The following is a 14,703-nucleotide window of genomic DNA, read 5'->3' on the forward strand; positions in this document are numbered from 1 at the left end:
ATGAATCGAACGACACATGTCAGACCTGAGCATTTCACTGTAGGTAAATTGTGTCTTAGTTAACAAATAAATGTACAAAAAACGGAAAACCTGGTCTGATCCAGTGGTTCTGAGGTCAGGTAGAGGCTGAGCTGGGCACAGGCAGAATTACCTTTGATTTGGTTTTAGCCATGACACTTCCTTATTTTGGAATGCCAAATAATATTTGAGAAGGTAAGAGATTTTGTATTTGTAAGAAGGATGGAAGGAAGCTGCCCGCAGTGCTAGGGTGTAGGTTAAAATCAACCAGGACACACGGAGGGCAGAGTCCAGGGTGTGAAGGAAGGTTTTATACTGGCACTAATAAGGGTGTTGCCCTTTGTTCCCTCAAATAATCCTGAAAGGCTGCTTTTGTTTTGAACAGCTAGTTTTAACTATATACTTTTCAGAATTTGATTTTTGAACTGTGTGTGGATGTAATAACTCCTAAAAAAAAAATCAAGTGTGTTTAAAGAAAACACCAGCCTGCTCTGATGTCAAAGAGCTGTGATCGGGTCCCCTGGGAGGGGAGAGTAGTAATAGCCGAGAAGGAGCGGGTGGCCCATGCCCTGGTGCCGAGCGCATCCCCGAGAAGGAGCGGGTGCCCCGTGCCCTGGTGCCGAGTGCATCCCCGAGAAGGAGCGGGTGCCCTGTGCCCTGGTGCTGAGCGCATCTCCACGACGGCAGCACCTGATGGAGGGAAGCTGGGTCAGCATCACTGCTCCTGGTCACAGATCGTAGACAGTGCCCCGGTGCATCTCGTAGCCCCTGTGGCCCATGAATAGAACTGGGAAAGTGAATGTTCTGCTTTCTGGGCGGGTTGATGGTGGGAAAGTTGATCAGCCTCATTCGCTTGCAGAATTCCACAGCTCGGAGCAAGCACTCTGTGTTCCTCTGTTCTCTGCTTCCTCACGCTTCGGTGAATCCTCCAGTCATTCAGAATCAGATGTTGCATGTCACAGGTTGTGCCTTCTCTTGCTGTCCTCTTTCCCAGTGCTCGGTAAATGTTGATTAAAGGAAGGAAGGAAGAATTGTTTAAGATTGTTTCAAAAGCCTTCAGGGGGCCCTATCATGCAGAGAAGGAAGGTCCAGGCTCTCTCTGACACAGCTGGAAGATGTATGAGAGGCTTCGTGTACCAGGGCAGCCTTGCAAGCTGCTGCTCCCACACGTGCCTCAGCTATCAGTTTATTCACCAGCTCCCAAAGTCACCCTGTAACCTGGTGGGTTTACACGTGCTGCTCTTGGTGCTGGAATGCCTCGGTCCACCTTCCTCATCCATCCAAACTTACCTCGAGTGCCCCTCCTGGGAAGGCCCACCTTCTCAGGATGACGCCGCCTGGTGTGTCTGCAGGAGTCTTCAGGCTCCACTGCACAGCACCGGCCCCTTGTGTGGTTCCACATGAGAACTTCCATGTTTACAAAGGGTATGTCTAGCAGACCTTTGAGGATCACCAACTTTGAGAGTGCTTGTGCATGCGCATTTAGTCATTCTTGGTAAATAAAATCCCTTTCAGACCTTTTCACTTTCTTCATTCACCAGCCCCAGAAAGTAGCTTTAGTTTCACCAGCCCCAGAAAGTAGCTTTAGTTTTAAGACCTCTTTTCATCTTTCATGAAGAAATGAAATGTCAGCCTCTTCCTGAGGATTGCCATTCCTTCGGCGGGGCAGCAGCTGTCTCTCCTCAGGACGTGGAGCTGCTGGGCGGTTTGCTCCCCCACACCAGGCCTGCAGAATGGTGCATTCGGCAGCCCCTGCTTCAGCTACTCTTAAGCGAGAGTGGGGGGCCCTCCCCTGCACCGCCTGTCTCTGGTCCCCATCTGTGTGTGGACACGTCCGTCTCATACCCTGCACTCTCACCTCTGCATTCCTGGCACCCAGCAGCGCCAGCCACGAAGATTTTGAGCCAGTGACAAAGGTTGGGAGCAGCAGAGTTCATGCAAGGAGTCCACCCAAGGGTTCCTCACTTCTGACACCAACAGCACACTGAACGGTTCCCAAGCCAACTTTAGATTCGCCCTTTCACTGTGACTCACAGAGCTCCCTGGAAGCAGTTATGCTCATAGTTATGATTTACTGCAGCAAAAGGATATAGGTTAAAATCAACCAAGATGCACACAGGACAGAGTCCAGGAGGGAATCGAACGCAGAGGTCCCACCAGCTGTCCCGTGGAATCAGATGTGTTGTGTTCCCAGCACCCATGTGTGGCAGTGCACATGGAGTATCGCCAGCCGGAGGTGCTCTCCCGAGCCTTGGTGTGCAGAGTTTTTCCCAGGGCTCTGACATGAGCAGGATTGGTCAGTTGATTGCTCAGGTACTGCATGGCCAGCCCCTGCTCCATATCATTAGCCAAGGACCAAGGCCATTTCTCTTTTTGGGCAAGGTAAAATTCTTGCCTTCCCTCCTATCACTGTTGCTTCTGGCACCATTGCTCCTGGAGGAGCTCCTGGCACAGTGGTGGGGTTTCAGGCCTCCACCTTACTGCGCAACGAAGAGCTTGAGGAGATCAAGAAGGAGACTGGCCTTTCCCACAGTCAAATCACTCACCTGTGCAGCTGGTTCGGCAACCTGGACAAAGGAGAGAACAAGACGTTTTCCAGGGTATTCCAGAACTTACCATCAACCCAGTGGGGAACTGGATCATCAATGCCTTCTTTCCAGAGGGAGAGGACCAGGTAAACTTCCGTGGATTCCTGCAAACTTTGGCTCATTTCCGAACCATTGAGGATAATGAAAAGAGCAAAGATGTGAATGGACCTGAACCACTCAACAGCCGAAGCAACAAACTGTGCTTTGCTTTTCGACTATATGATTTGGATAAAGATAACAAGATCTCTGTGATGAACTGTTAAAGGTGCTGTGCATGATGGTCCGAGTACATATCTCCGACGAGCAGCTGGGCAGCATCGCAGACAGGACCATTCGGGAGGCTGATCAGCGAGGGGACAGTGCCATATATTTATCACAGACTTTGCTAAGGTTTTGGAGAAGGTGGATGTAGAACAGAAAATGAGCATCCGATTTCTTCACTAAAGGACAGACAGAAAACTATTCCTTGCGGTCTAGTATTTAAGAACTGGAACTTGACAGCCCTTCTGTCCACCAGCCCTACCTCTACCCCATCATTCCGTTTCTCCCAAAGTACTACTGCTGTTGCATGACAACCCCAAATAGGTTCTGTCAACACAAACCTGCCTTTGGTCTATAAATAGGGCATTACAGAATGGTACACCCAGTCTATTTCTGCTCATTATCTATTCACCAGTTCTTCACTTATAAATACTGTCGTCTTCTGTTCTGCTGCTGAAAGCCACACATCCATCCAGTCTGAGAAAGTAAGATAGAAAATCATGCTGAGGAACAGGCCAGCAAAACTCTTTCACTGGATATAGGCTAAACCTGCTGCCTCCCTCCAGCGAGTCTACCAGCATGCTTCTCCATCCTTTTTGTATGTCCTTTGCTTCCCACTTAGGTGTACATTCAACATACTGTTCACCTAGTCATGGAGTCTGCTTTTCGTGAAGCCTCAGAATCTCCTCTGTTCTACGTGGCACCCCAAGCTATGCCTGGTATTGTATTTCTGACTTGGCACGATAGTTCAGTGGTCTGGCAGTTTTTATCTACCCTTGTTATTAAATGGGCCTCTGGGATGTTGCCTCTCCAGGAGCCTTTTGGTAACCAACACTTCCATCAGGAGTATGAGATCATCCTGTGCACTGTGCTCCGTCATCAGAGGGCTGCTGGGTGGAATATTTGTGAAAGATGGCCTTGGAGAGAGGTGTGGAGTCAAGTCTTGTGGGTTGCTTGTCCACATCACTCTACTTCTGGCCTCTGATTCTCAACTTTGTACCCATGTGGCGTCTCTTGTTAGTGCAGTGTTGACTATTCAAAAAGTAGCAATATGCCTGCAGGTTTGCTTAGTCTTGAGATACCATTACCACCAGAACGGCTGCTCTGACAATATGCTTGGGGATTTCCTCATGGCCCTTTGAACAAGGAGGCTGCGCACCCTGTAAAGCCTCCTGTATTCACACCTCTGCTGCATGGTTTATGCCTCAGTGTTTTGTGCACTGGAATGCTTTTCACTTGACGTTTCCAAGTTAGAAAGATTAGTGTTACAGAAGTGCCTAACTTATCCCAGTCCAAAATATTTGAAGATTGTTCTCTGTGTCTTGAAGTTTTGCACAAAATTCTTTATGAATTTTACACTTGTCAGATGTTAATGCTGGAAGCCATAGTCCGCTCCTGATACAAGTCCAAAGCATTGACTGTTGTGTCATTAGCTCCCTGGTTACATTGGTTTCCCAGCTCCTCGTGTGGACCACTGTTGATCCCTTAGAAACAAGAGGTCTGGCACTAGTAGCACAACCTAAGGTGGCATTCCAAGTCTTTGAGCAAGTCACAGCAACTTTTCTTGCCAGAGTCAGCTTAGTTTACACTTCAGTGGTTCAGGCCTTTGCCATCCTAATGTATGTCTCTGTGCATCTGTTCATTCACATATCTGCCGTTGGCTGACTTTCTTGACTCATTGCTTGCTTGCTTGTTTCCGTGCTTTGGAAAACTATTGGAGATGTGTACATCAGTCTTTAGGAAGGGAATTGTTTAAAAATACCACTGCAAAGCGATGGAAAAGGGTGGAGAACAGGGGAGTAGCCAGGCTGGATGGCTCAAATATAAATGAATGAGGAATTCTTCATGAAGTATCAGTTGGACTTTGTGATCAAGTGTTGTAATACAGGAATCATATAGAAAGAGAAGAGTATCTGATACTGATCTGTTAGATACTTCAGAGGCTCCTTGATTTGCATATTTGCATAATTAAAATTACAGCCTTTCCCTTCTTTTGGCTGCACAGCAGACTGTTTTAATCCACGGTTGTGCCTTATTGTTCCATTAACATTGTATCTTCAGTCCATCAATAAATACTCGTGGTCAAAACAAAACACTGAGTAAGGGCAGGGCTCTATCAGTGTGCATCGAGTGGCCTCGTAAGCTGTGAACAGAGTGGATGTGGGACATGGGGTGAAGTCTCTTCTGCCTGATTTTAAGTCTTTGCAAACTTTTTAGACCATAAGGAGCTAAGCTCAGCCTGCGCGTGAAAATTGATGGTGACATGCCACGTGTGCCCTTCCTGTTTGACAGACGGCGATCTTGATGTCGTGTTTGCCTCTTCCTCTAAATGCGGAAAAGATAAGACCAAGTCTGTTTCTTCCACCATCTTCTTCCACTGTGACCCTCTGGTGGAGGATGGGATCCCCGAGTTCAGTCACGAGACTGCCGACTGCCAGTACCTCTTCTCTTGGTACACCTCAGCCGTGTGTCCTCTGGGGTGAGTATGACGTCCGGACGCTTAGCATTTGTACCCCACATCCTCCCTTGAAAATAAGTGTATGTGTGTTTTTTCCCCAATGTTTTCTTGTGAAATATTCAGAACATGCACCAAAAAATAGAGAAAATGATAGAAGCAGACCCCACATAGTGAGTGTCCCGCTCCAGAGCTTGTCAGCATCCTGCCGCTGATTTCTGGTCCATGGCTGCGTCACCTCCCACCACCCCCAGTAGCAGTGCCGTTGTTTCCTTCGTGTGTACCGTGCCCCGAATAGGGTCCAGTCAGGGCGCCCCAGCTCTGTCCCTCCACGCCTTTCCCATTGCTGCCTCCCTTTCCTTAGCTCCTGGGAGGCAGGTACTGGTGATGTCTCCTCCTTGTAATCCTGGAACATCTTTTGTGTCCTAATACAAGTGATTGTATGGTAAAGTTTCACTTTGATTTGAGTGCAGTATTTTTATGTTTGAATGAATGGAAAGCTTACTCTGCAGATTTTGGGAATCAGCATGGGCACAGAGGCAGCAGCTTCTGCTCTGAAGGAAGGTGGCACCTCCATTGGCTGTCTTGTGTCTCACAGCCGTTTTATACTTTGCCACGAATAACATGTTGTCAGTTGCTTTCCTCTTGGATTTATTGTCTTGTGTCACCCCGCCCACCATTTTATTTATTTTTATTTTTATTTTTAATTTTTTTGAGACAGAGTCTTGCTCTGTCACCCAGGCTGGAGTGCAGTGGTGTGGTCTCAGCTCACTGCAACCTCTGCCTCAGCCTCCTGAGTAGCTAGGATTACAGGCATGCGCCATTATGCCCTGCTAATTTTTGTATTTTTAGTAGAGATGGAGTTTCACCATGTTGGCCAGATAATCTGGTCTTGAACTCCTGACCTCAGATAAGCTGCCTGCCTCGGCCTCCAAAAGTGCTGGCATTATAAGCATGAGCCGCCATGCCTGGCCTGGCCCACCATTTTACATAAGCTTTTCATTCTCTGTCCTGAGACTTTAAGATCGGGGGAACATGAATTCTTTTCATGTAATTGTTTCCTTCATGCCCTGTAAAAGGGAACGTAGAGTCAGCAGATGACAGTGGTAGGGGTCATGGGGGAATAAAGATCACACATTTTACATCTTAAATCAGCACTCCCCCCCACCCACCCTTAACGATGGACATGAGCTCAGCAAAAACCAGCTTTGTCCTGCGCTGTTCAGGGCTGTGTACTTAGGGATCCTTAGCTGCACAGTCAAGGAAAGAGGCTTTTGGTTGAAATTTCACTTGTGGTATTTTCAGCTTTTGAATGTTTATGGTGTTCCGGTGAGGTCATTACAAAATGAAAGGATTAAGACTGGAAATTCTTCCTGAAAGAAGCAAAATGTGAATTTTCATAAAAGATAAAACCCAGAAGTGAACTTTCCCTGCGTTCTCTGTCATTGAGAGGCTACAACTGCCATGAGGTGAATCCTGCCTCCTGACATGGCAGCTGGTCTTCTGTGTGGGTTTGAGGGACCAGCCCAGGCTGCGATCCTGTCCGTGTTGAATGTTTAGAGTTGGACTTCTGTGAGTGGGAAGAGCACCGTTAATAGGGCTTTGGTGTTTGACTCTAAAACCAGAGAGGAAGATTCTCCAGGAAACCTCAGTTTCATGATGTTCAGAACATCAGGAATGGGAGTTATTTAAATCCCTTAGCACACTGACAAAGTAATAAGGACTTTCAAAAAAAGAAACAGAAGTTGAAACCAAGAGCAAAAACTCAGATGGTAGATTTTGAGGGATGCAGGTACCAGCCGGGGTGATGTGGAATAGTGCCTGAGATTTTTTTCTTCCCCAAATGTTACCAGTGTGTTGTACATTGTAAAATCATGTAAGTATGGCCAGATGTGGCTCACGCTTGTAATCCCAACATTTTGGGAGGCTAAGGTGGGCAGATCACTTGAGGTCAGGGGTTCTAGACCAGCCTGGGCAACATGGTGAAACACCGTCTCCACTAAAAATACAAAAATTAGCCAGGTGTGGTGGCACGCACACCACGAGATGGCGTCACTGCACTCCAGCCTGTGTGACAGAGCAAGACTAGATCTCAGGAAAAAAAAAAAAAAAAAATCATGTAACTATAACAAACAGGTAGCAATGATTGCCCTAATAGATGACCAGTTTTAGTTCTTTTAGCTATTTCTTCTGGAATTTACCTCAGTATTTTAAATTAACATCCTTTATCTCATCTGTTGACTTCCTGCAACAGTAGATGAAGATAGAGCTCTCTTACACCTTCCTCCTACTTTCCAAAAATGGTTCTTTCACAATATTTGATTAAAGTCAAAAAACTTACACAAAGTTAAAAGACAGGCATCTACAGATGGAAGGGGCATGCTGTGTGCCCGGCACAGTTAATGACGACAAGACCCGCCCACTTAGGAAATACCAGGAGAGCAGGTACAAAGAGAAGACTGTAAAAGCTTCAGGGGAAGCTAATTTGTTGTATTAGAAAATAATTCAAGAAAGATGAAAATACTGGAAATCCTCACTTTATATCATCGATAGGTTCTTGGAAACTACAACTTTATGTGAAACGATGTATAGTGAAACCAGTTTTTTTTTCTCATCAACTTTAAAATGAGACAGTTTTGAAGGAAATGATGTTATTCCAGGACCTCCTGTAGTCGCTTCACAGAAGGTTGCAGTTTCAAGGAACCTGTCAGCGACCCTATGAGGACACAGCGTACTGAACAACAGTGGTGTCTGAGCTGAGAGGGGTGGCAGAGTTCCCGGCTTTTAACGTTTCTTACAGTGATAGCATCGTATGAAAGTAAAACCATTTTCTTGAAAGAAAGGAAGGAAGGGAGAAAAGGTAGAGTCCCTAATTGTTTGGAAGACATACTGTTAGACTTCCTGTCTTAGTATGCATGCCAGTATTTCAAGAATAACCACTAAAATAATATAAATATAGTATATAACTTCCAAAACAGTGGAGAAGAAAAGGAAAAGTAAAAATACTTAAATCCCCAAAGAAGACAAGGAGAAAAACAAAACAGAAATCAGACAAGTAGAAAGTTCAGCCTAATATGGTAGAACTAAATCTAAATATATCTATAATAGTTAAGTATAGCTTGACTAAACTTGTCAGTTCAAAAACAAGTTGTCAAATTGGATTTCAAAAACAACTCTGTTAACAGGGAACATGCCTAAAATAAGGATGCAGAAAAGACCAAAGTCAAAGGATAAGAAAAGATACACCAGAAAATAATCTGAAAGAAAGCTGCAGTAGTTATGTTAATAAAAGATAAAATAGGATGTTAAAGAAAAATATTAGAGATAAAGAGAGTTATTATAATTTTAAAAGGGCTCATCTCCTAGGAAGATACAAGAATCCTAAACTTCTGTCTACCTGATAAAAAAACCTCGATACGTACAGCAGAAATTGACAAAACCACACACAAGAAACAATGACAAATCCCCCTCGCTTAGTGATTGCTGGGTTAAGTAGACAAAGAGTAAAGCTTTTTTGGAAGATTGAGACAGCGCAGTGAAAAGCAAGATTTAATAGACGTGCATAGAACACTGTTCCCTGCAGCGGGAGAACGCTGTTTTCCCAAGCTCACATCAAACACTTAGAAAACTTTATCAAAAATTAACCACGAAGCAGGCAAATCAGCAATTTCCCTTTTTTTTTTTTTTTCTTTTTCTTTTGAGACAGAGACTTGCTCTTTTGCCCAGGCTGGAGTGCAGTGGCGCGATCTTGGCTCACTGCAACTTCCGCTTCCCAGGTTCAGGTGATTCTCATGCCTCAGCCTCCTGAGTAGCTGAGATTATGGGTCTGTGCTACTACCTTCTGGCTAATTTTTGTGTTTTTAGTAGAGATGGGGTTTCACCATGTTGGCCAGGCTTGTCTCAAACTCCTGACATCAGGTGATCCACCTGCCTCAGCCTCCCAAAGTGTCGGGATTACTGTGCTCGACCTAAGTCAGCAAATTTCTGACTGATGCAATTAACTACATACATGATACACTTAAGTTAGGAACCAAGAACAAACAACTGAAAACTAGAAATACATTTGAAGACTAAAACCCACTTCTGAATAATCCATGGTCCAAAGAAGAAATCAAAGGTAGAAAGTAAAATACGCTTAGAACTGAGTGATAATGTGTCTCTTGGATGCATTTCGAGTGGTCCTGAGTGGCCGGAGCTGCTTCTGGGTGAGTGGGTTTCTGGCTTGGAGGGAGATGTCTGCAGAGCTCTCAGACCTCTCTGTGGAGCGTGGTGGTGCTTTTGCCTAGAACTGGACGCCAGGCTCTCCCTGTGGTTTCTTGTCTGGCTGATGTTTTGGATTGTTTGGCTTAAGCTGAACTTAGACTGAGAGCTGCAGCCGTTGCGGCCGCGCCGGCAGGTTGGCCTGTTGCCCTCAGACTCAGTTCTTTGAGCAGCCGGCATCTTCAGCAGTGCCAGATGAGCCTCGCTGGGGTTGCCTGTTATCTCGGGCAGCACAAGAGGAATTGCTGTTTATGTGATCCTGTTCCTGTGTGTGTGGCCCCAAATGACAGAGGGCCAGAGAGATGAGAAGTGTCAAGTTGTTACACTCTTGAGTGTCCCGTGGCTCTCTGAGCGCAAGCGCAAAGGGAAGTCTCCGTGGTGGTTTCTCATTTTCTATTACTATTGTCCTGACTCTGCTTGAGGGTTTGATGTCATGGAAATGCACTGCTCTTTCCCACAAGTGTGCATGTGGGTCTTGGGTGGGAATGGTGAACACCGTTGGTGAGGCACTGGTGTGCTCCGAGAGCCTTCTCCTGGGATGGAGCAGGCTTGGAGAGGGGAGACGTGTCGGGGGCTATGCTGGGCTGTGGCTGTTTCCTGGGCCCCACCCTGATCTGTGGCCACCCCTGGACCCTGTTCTGGCCTATTTCTAAGGCCCCCTGGGCCCCTTACCTGTGGAGATGGTATCTCACGGCGGGCTGTGCTCACTGCTTCCAGAAGAAATTCCAAGGGGACAGAGCGTTGACCCTGGAGAGAAGTGTGGTGCTCTGGGACGGCCTGTGCCCCAGCCTGGTCCTGCTGTGGGTTGGGCCACCTAGAGGGGCCGCGTCCCTCCCGCCTGTCTCCTCTGTGTTTGGGTGAATGACAGTTCATGGAGCTGGAAGCAGTGCTTTCTTGTCTGTTTTCTGACAACCCTGCCCCAAACTCATCATCAGGAACTTTTTGCAGCCCTTTTCCGTGTGGAGTGGGCCTCGTGGCCTTGTTTTCTGGGCAGGAGTAAGAATCACATGGGGTTGGGAAAGTCAGAGCTGCTCTTGCCCTGGGGACTCAGGTCTCAGGTTGTGGCCGTGGCGGCAGGACCACCCTGTGACACGGCTCCTTTTCTGTGACGTCCTTGCAGGGTGGGCTTTGACAGCGAGAATCCTGGGGACGACGAGCAGATGCACAAGGGGCTGTCGGAGCGGAGTCAGGCGGTCGGCGCGGTGCTCAGCCTGCTGCTGGTGGCACTCACCTGCTGCCTGCTGACCCTCCTGCTCTACAAGAAGGAGAGGAGGTGAGTGGGTGCAGGGCGAGGTGGGCTGGGTGGATGCACGCCTCCCATAGCTCATCTTGACCCCGTTTTGTGGGGTTTTATTTACTTATTTACTTACTTGTTTTTGAGCCCTACAACAGCAAAGGTCTCAAGTTCTTAGTTCAAAACTCTTTGGAAGCAGCCCCCAGTGTTGTGGTTTTTAAACGCCTTCTTTTCTGTCTGACCGTGCCTGAGACCGTCGCACATCACCCGTGCCTGTGTCTTCTAGGACCATGGTCCTTTGTGTCCGAAGTTGGGTAGAACATTAAACGGCATCTTTCATGGGTGCCTTTTCCCACTGAGCAGCTGGCCCCTCTGCCCTCCCCACGTCATAAAAGCAAGAGTTTATTAGGCGCCTGCTATATACCAGCTGTGATGCCATCCTTTTGCCCCACTTTGCTGGGTGAGAGGACTTGCCATGTGACTGTCAAGCAGATTTTCACATCAGGCATCAGTGTTAGTGGCTCTGGCCTGGGGGCAGGAGCTGGCCAGCTCAGGTGTTCGCTGCTGCCACTGTCATTTGCCAGCTGAGCCACAGGCCAGTGAGAGAGGTGGTCAGAAAGTACCAACTGTGGAGGTTGCAGTGAACCAAGATCGTACCACTGTACTCCAGCCTGGCAACAGAGTGAGACACTGTCTCAAAAAAAAAAAAAGTACCGACTGTGGCCCTTCACACCCAAAATGCAGAATGGGACAGAAGAAGGTCTGGGCCGGGAAGGGCATGTGATGTCCGTCCCTGTGAGCCACCATCGGGCAGGCTTCGGGGCGGCGGACCGGCGTGGTCCTGTTAGAGTCATATGTGAAACAGTCCTTGCCCAAATGTTAAGTTGCTCTAGAGGGCCCTCTGCTGTTGGATTCCAAAGCCCATGTTCTTTCCACTCAGTCACAGCAAATACCCTAGGGTATAACCTGTCACGGCGGCTGCTTATTTGTCATTCAGAGTGTGGGAGAAATGCAGCCAGCCCCCTGGTGGTGCAGATGGGGGCAGGGCTGGCGGGCTGGGGCTCTTGCTCTTGCCCTGTCTACCCTGGAGTAATGATTGTCTCCTTTTTATTTTATAGGGAAACAGTGATAAGTAAGCTGACCACTTGCTGCAGGAGAAGTTCCAACGTGTCCTACAAATACTCAAAGGTAGTTTTCTGTGGCGAGTCTCTTGAGGGCCTGCCTCCCCGGCGCGCGCGTGCTGCGCTGTCCGTGCTGTGCTCACCAGGGATGCTGAGGAAAGCAGTCTCAGGCAGACTGGGATCCAGAAGGGAAAGCAGCACCCGTTGCCTCAGCCGCTTATCCCAGCACATTTTTTTTTTTTTACTTTTTTTCCCCTCCAGTTTCTCCCGTGGTTACAACTGATTTCTTTGAAGTATTTAATATTTAGGTCGTTTTCACTGTTTTTGGCTGTTCTTTTAAAAAAAAAACACACACGGTAGTGAAGATAGTTGTGCATCAGCATTTGGATGGTTGCTTTCAGACAAATTTCCAGAAAAGAGGCATTGTCTGGATCAAAGGACATAATGTTTGTGGTCTCAATGGGCGATGATGAATTGCTTTCTCAAACTAGGCTTTGGACTCGAGTCCCTCCTTTGACTCTCCTTCGCTGCCATGCAGTGGGTACCTTTCAGTCGATGAGTAACCCGGAAGAGCCCCTTCTCCCCCAGCGCAGCTGGTGGGTCACTGGTCTCCTTTTCGGGTCCAGGCCATCCTGAACGCCTTCTGCTTGGCCCCACCCTTGGCTGTGAGGATCCTGCCAAATGGCCCCACTGTCACCCTCCCAAACCCTCCTGCCTTGGTGCAGTCTCATTAGGAACAGGAAGGTGTTGCCAGCCCTGGTCTTCCTTTCCCTGCGAACTGGAGACGCGGTGACCGTGAGGACAGTGGGCCAGTTCTTCCCCAGCTCGTGCCAGCAGAGGGCATCCCTGAGAGGGTGGATGGTGGAGCAGAATGGGGTCTCTGAGGGGGCTCACGTGGTCTCTGCTGTTGATCCCTGGCAGGTGAACAAGGAAGAAGAGACAGATGAGAACGAAACAGAGTGGCTGATGGAAGAGATCCAGCTGCCTTCTCCACGGCAGGGAAAGGAAGGGCAGGAGAACGGCCACATTACCACCAAGTCTGTGAAAGCCCTCAGCTCCCTGCATGGGGATGACCAGGACAGTGAGGATGAGGTTCTGACCATCCCAGAGGTGAAAGTTCACTCGGGCAGGGGAGCTGGGGCAGAGAGCTCCCACCCAGTGAGAAACCCACAGAGCAACACCCTTCAGGAGCGTGAGGACGATAGGGCAGGGCTGGTCAGGGGTGAGAAGGTGAGGAAAGGGAAGTCCAGGTCTGCACAGCAGAAGACAGTGAGCTCCACCAAGCTGGTGTCCTTCCATGACGACAGCGACGAGGACCTCTTACACATCTGACTCCGCAGTGCCTGCAGGGGGCACGGAGCCGCAGGACAGCCAAGCACCTCCAACCAAATAAGACTTCCACTCGATGATGCTTCTATAATTTTGCCTTTAACAAAAACTTTCAAAAGGGAAGAGTTTTCTTGATGGGGGAGAGGGTGAAGGAGGTCAGGCCCCCCTCCTTCCTCATTGTTTACAGTCATTGGAATGAGGCATAGCTCAGATCGGCCACAGGGCGGTGCCTTGTACCCAGGCTTTTGCCCCAAGTCCTCATTTAAAAGCGTAAGACCAGACGCATCTCAAAACAGGGCTGCATTCGAGGAAACCCTTGCTGCTTTAGGCCCGATAGGGTATTTAACCCCGATATATTTTAGCATTTTAATTCTCTCCCCCTATTTATTGACTTTGACAATTACTCAGGTTTGAGAAAAAGGAAAAAAAAGAAAACAGCCACCGTTTCTTCCTGCCGGCAGGGGTGTAATGCACCGGTTTGTCCATCATGAGATGGCGAGGCTGTCGGTGTGTGGGACAGTTTCCGGTGGGATTTTGAACTGGTCATTAATGTGTCCCCTGAGTTGGAGCTCATTCTGTCTCTTTTCTCTTTTGCTTTCTGTTTCTTAAGGGCACACACGCGTGCGCGCGCACACACACATACGTGCACAGGGCCCCTGAGTGCCTAGGTTTTGGAGAGCGCGCCTGTCTATGCCTTTAGTCAGGAATGGCTGCAGCTTTTTGCATGACATCTTCAAGCCTGGGCGTACAGAGCACATTTGTCAGTATTTCTTTCGCCGGCTGGTGAATTCAAACAACCTGCCCAAAGATTGATGTGTGTGTGTGTGTGTGTGTGTGTGTGTGTGTGTGTGTGTGTGTTTGAGTGGAGTTGAGGTGTCAGAGAAAATGAACTTTTCCAGATTTGGGGTATAGGTCTCATCTCTTCAGGTTCTCATGATACCACCTTTACTGTGCTTATTTTTTTAAGAAAAAAGTATTGATCAACCATTCGACCTATAAGAAGCCTTAATTTGCACAGTGTGTGACTTACAGAAACTGCATGAAAAATCATGGGCCAGAGCCTCGGGCCTAGCGTTGCACTTGGCCTCATGCTGGAGGGAGGCCGGGTGGGCACAGTGTGGAGGAGGAGGGAGGCCAGTCAGGCACGGCGTGGAGGAGGAGGGATGCGCTGCTGGTGTTCTTATTCTGACGGCAGCGCCTTTTCTGCCATATTTAGTGAATGACTTTTCTTGCATTGTAGAATTGTATATAGACTCTGGTATTCTATTGCTGAGAAGCAAACCGCCTTGCAGCATCCCTCAGCCTGTACCGGTTTGGCTGGCTTGTTTGATTTCAACATGAGTGTATTTTTTAAAATTGATTTTTCTCTTCATTTTTTCAATCAACTTTACTGTAATATAAAGCATTCAGCAATTTCAATAAAAGATAAATTATTAA

General features: G+C 47.9%; 1 protein-coding gene and 1 pseudogene across 2 annotated transcripts in view; both read left to right on the forward strand.

The window, feature by feature from the left end:
* IGF2R (insulin like growth factor 2 receptor) overlaps positions 1 to 14,703 on the forward strand; it is a 133,658-nt gene extending 118,955 nt beyond the window's left edge. For both annotated transcript variants that reach the window (XM_023219080.1, XM_023219081.1), the window contains exons 45-48: positions 5,160 to 5,346; positions 10,703 to 10,855; positions 11,935 to 12,004; positions 12,859 to 14,703. In XM_023219080.1, coding sequence (XP_023074848.1) covers positions 5,160 to 5,346; positions 10,703 to 10,855; positions 11,935 to 12,004; positions 12,859 to 13,269 — 821 coding nt within the window. In that variant the 3' untranslated portion in view covers positions 13,270 to 14,703. The remainder of the gene's footprint in view (positions 1 to 5,159; positions 5,347 to 10,702; positions 10,856 to 11,934; positions 12,005 to 12,858) is intronic.
* On the forward strand, positions 513 to 5,136 carry LOC111547262 (annotated as a pseudogene).

The sequence above is a fragment of the Piliocolobus tephrosceles genome, chromosome 5, assembly GCF_002776525.5.
Source record: "Piliocolobus tephrosceles isolate RC106 chromosome 5, ASM277652v3, whole genome shotgun sequence".
NCBI lineage: Eukaryota > Metazoa > Chordata > Mammalia > Primates > Cercopithecidae > Piliocolobus > Piliocolobus tephrosceles.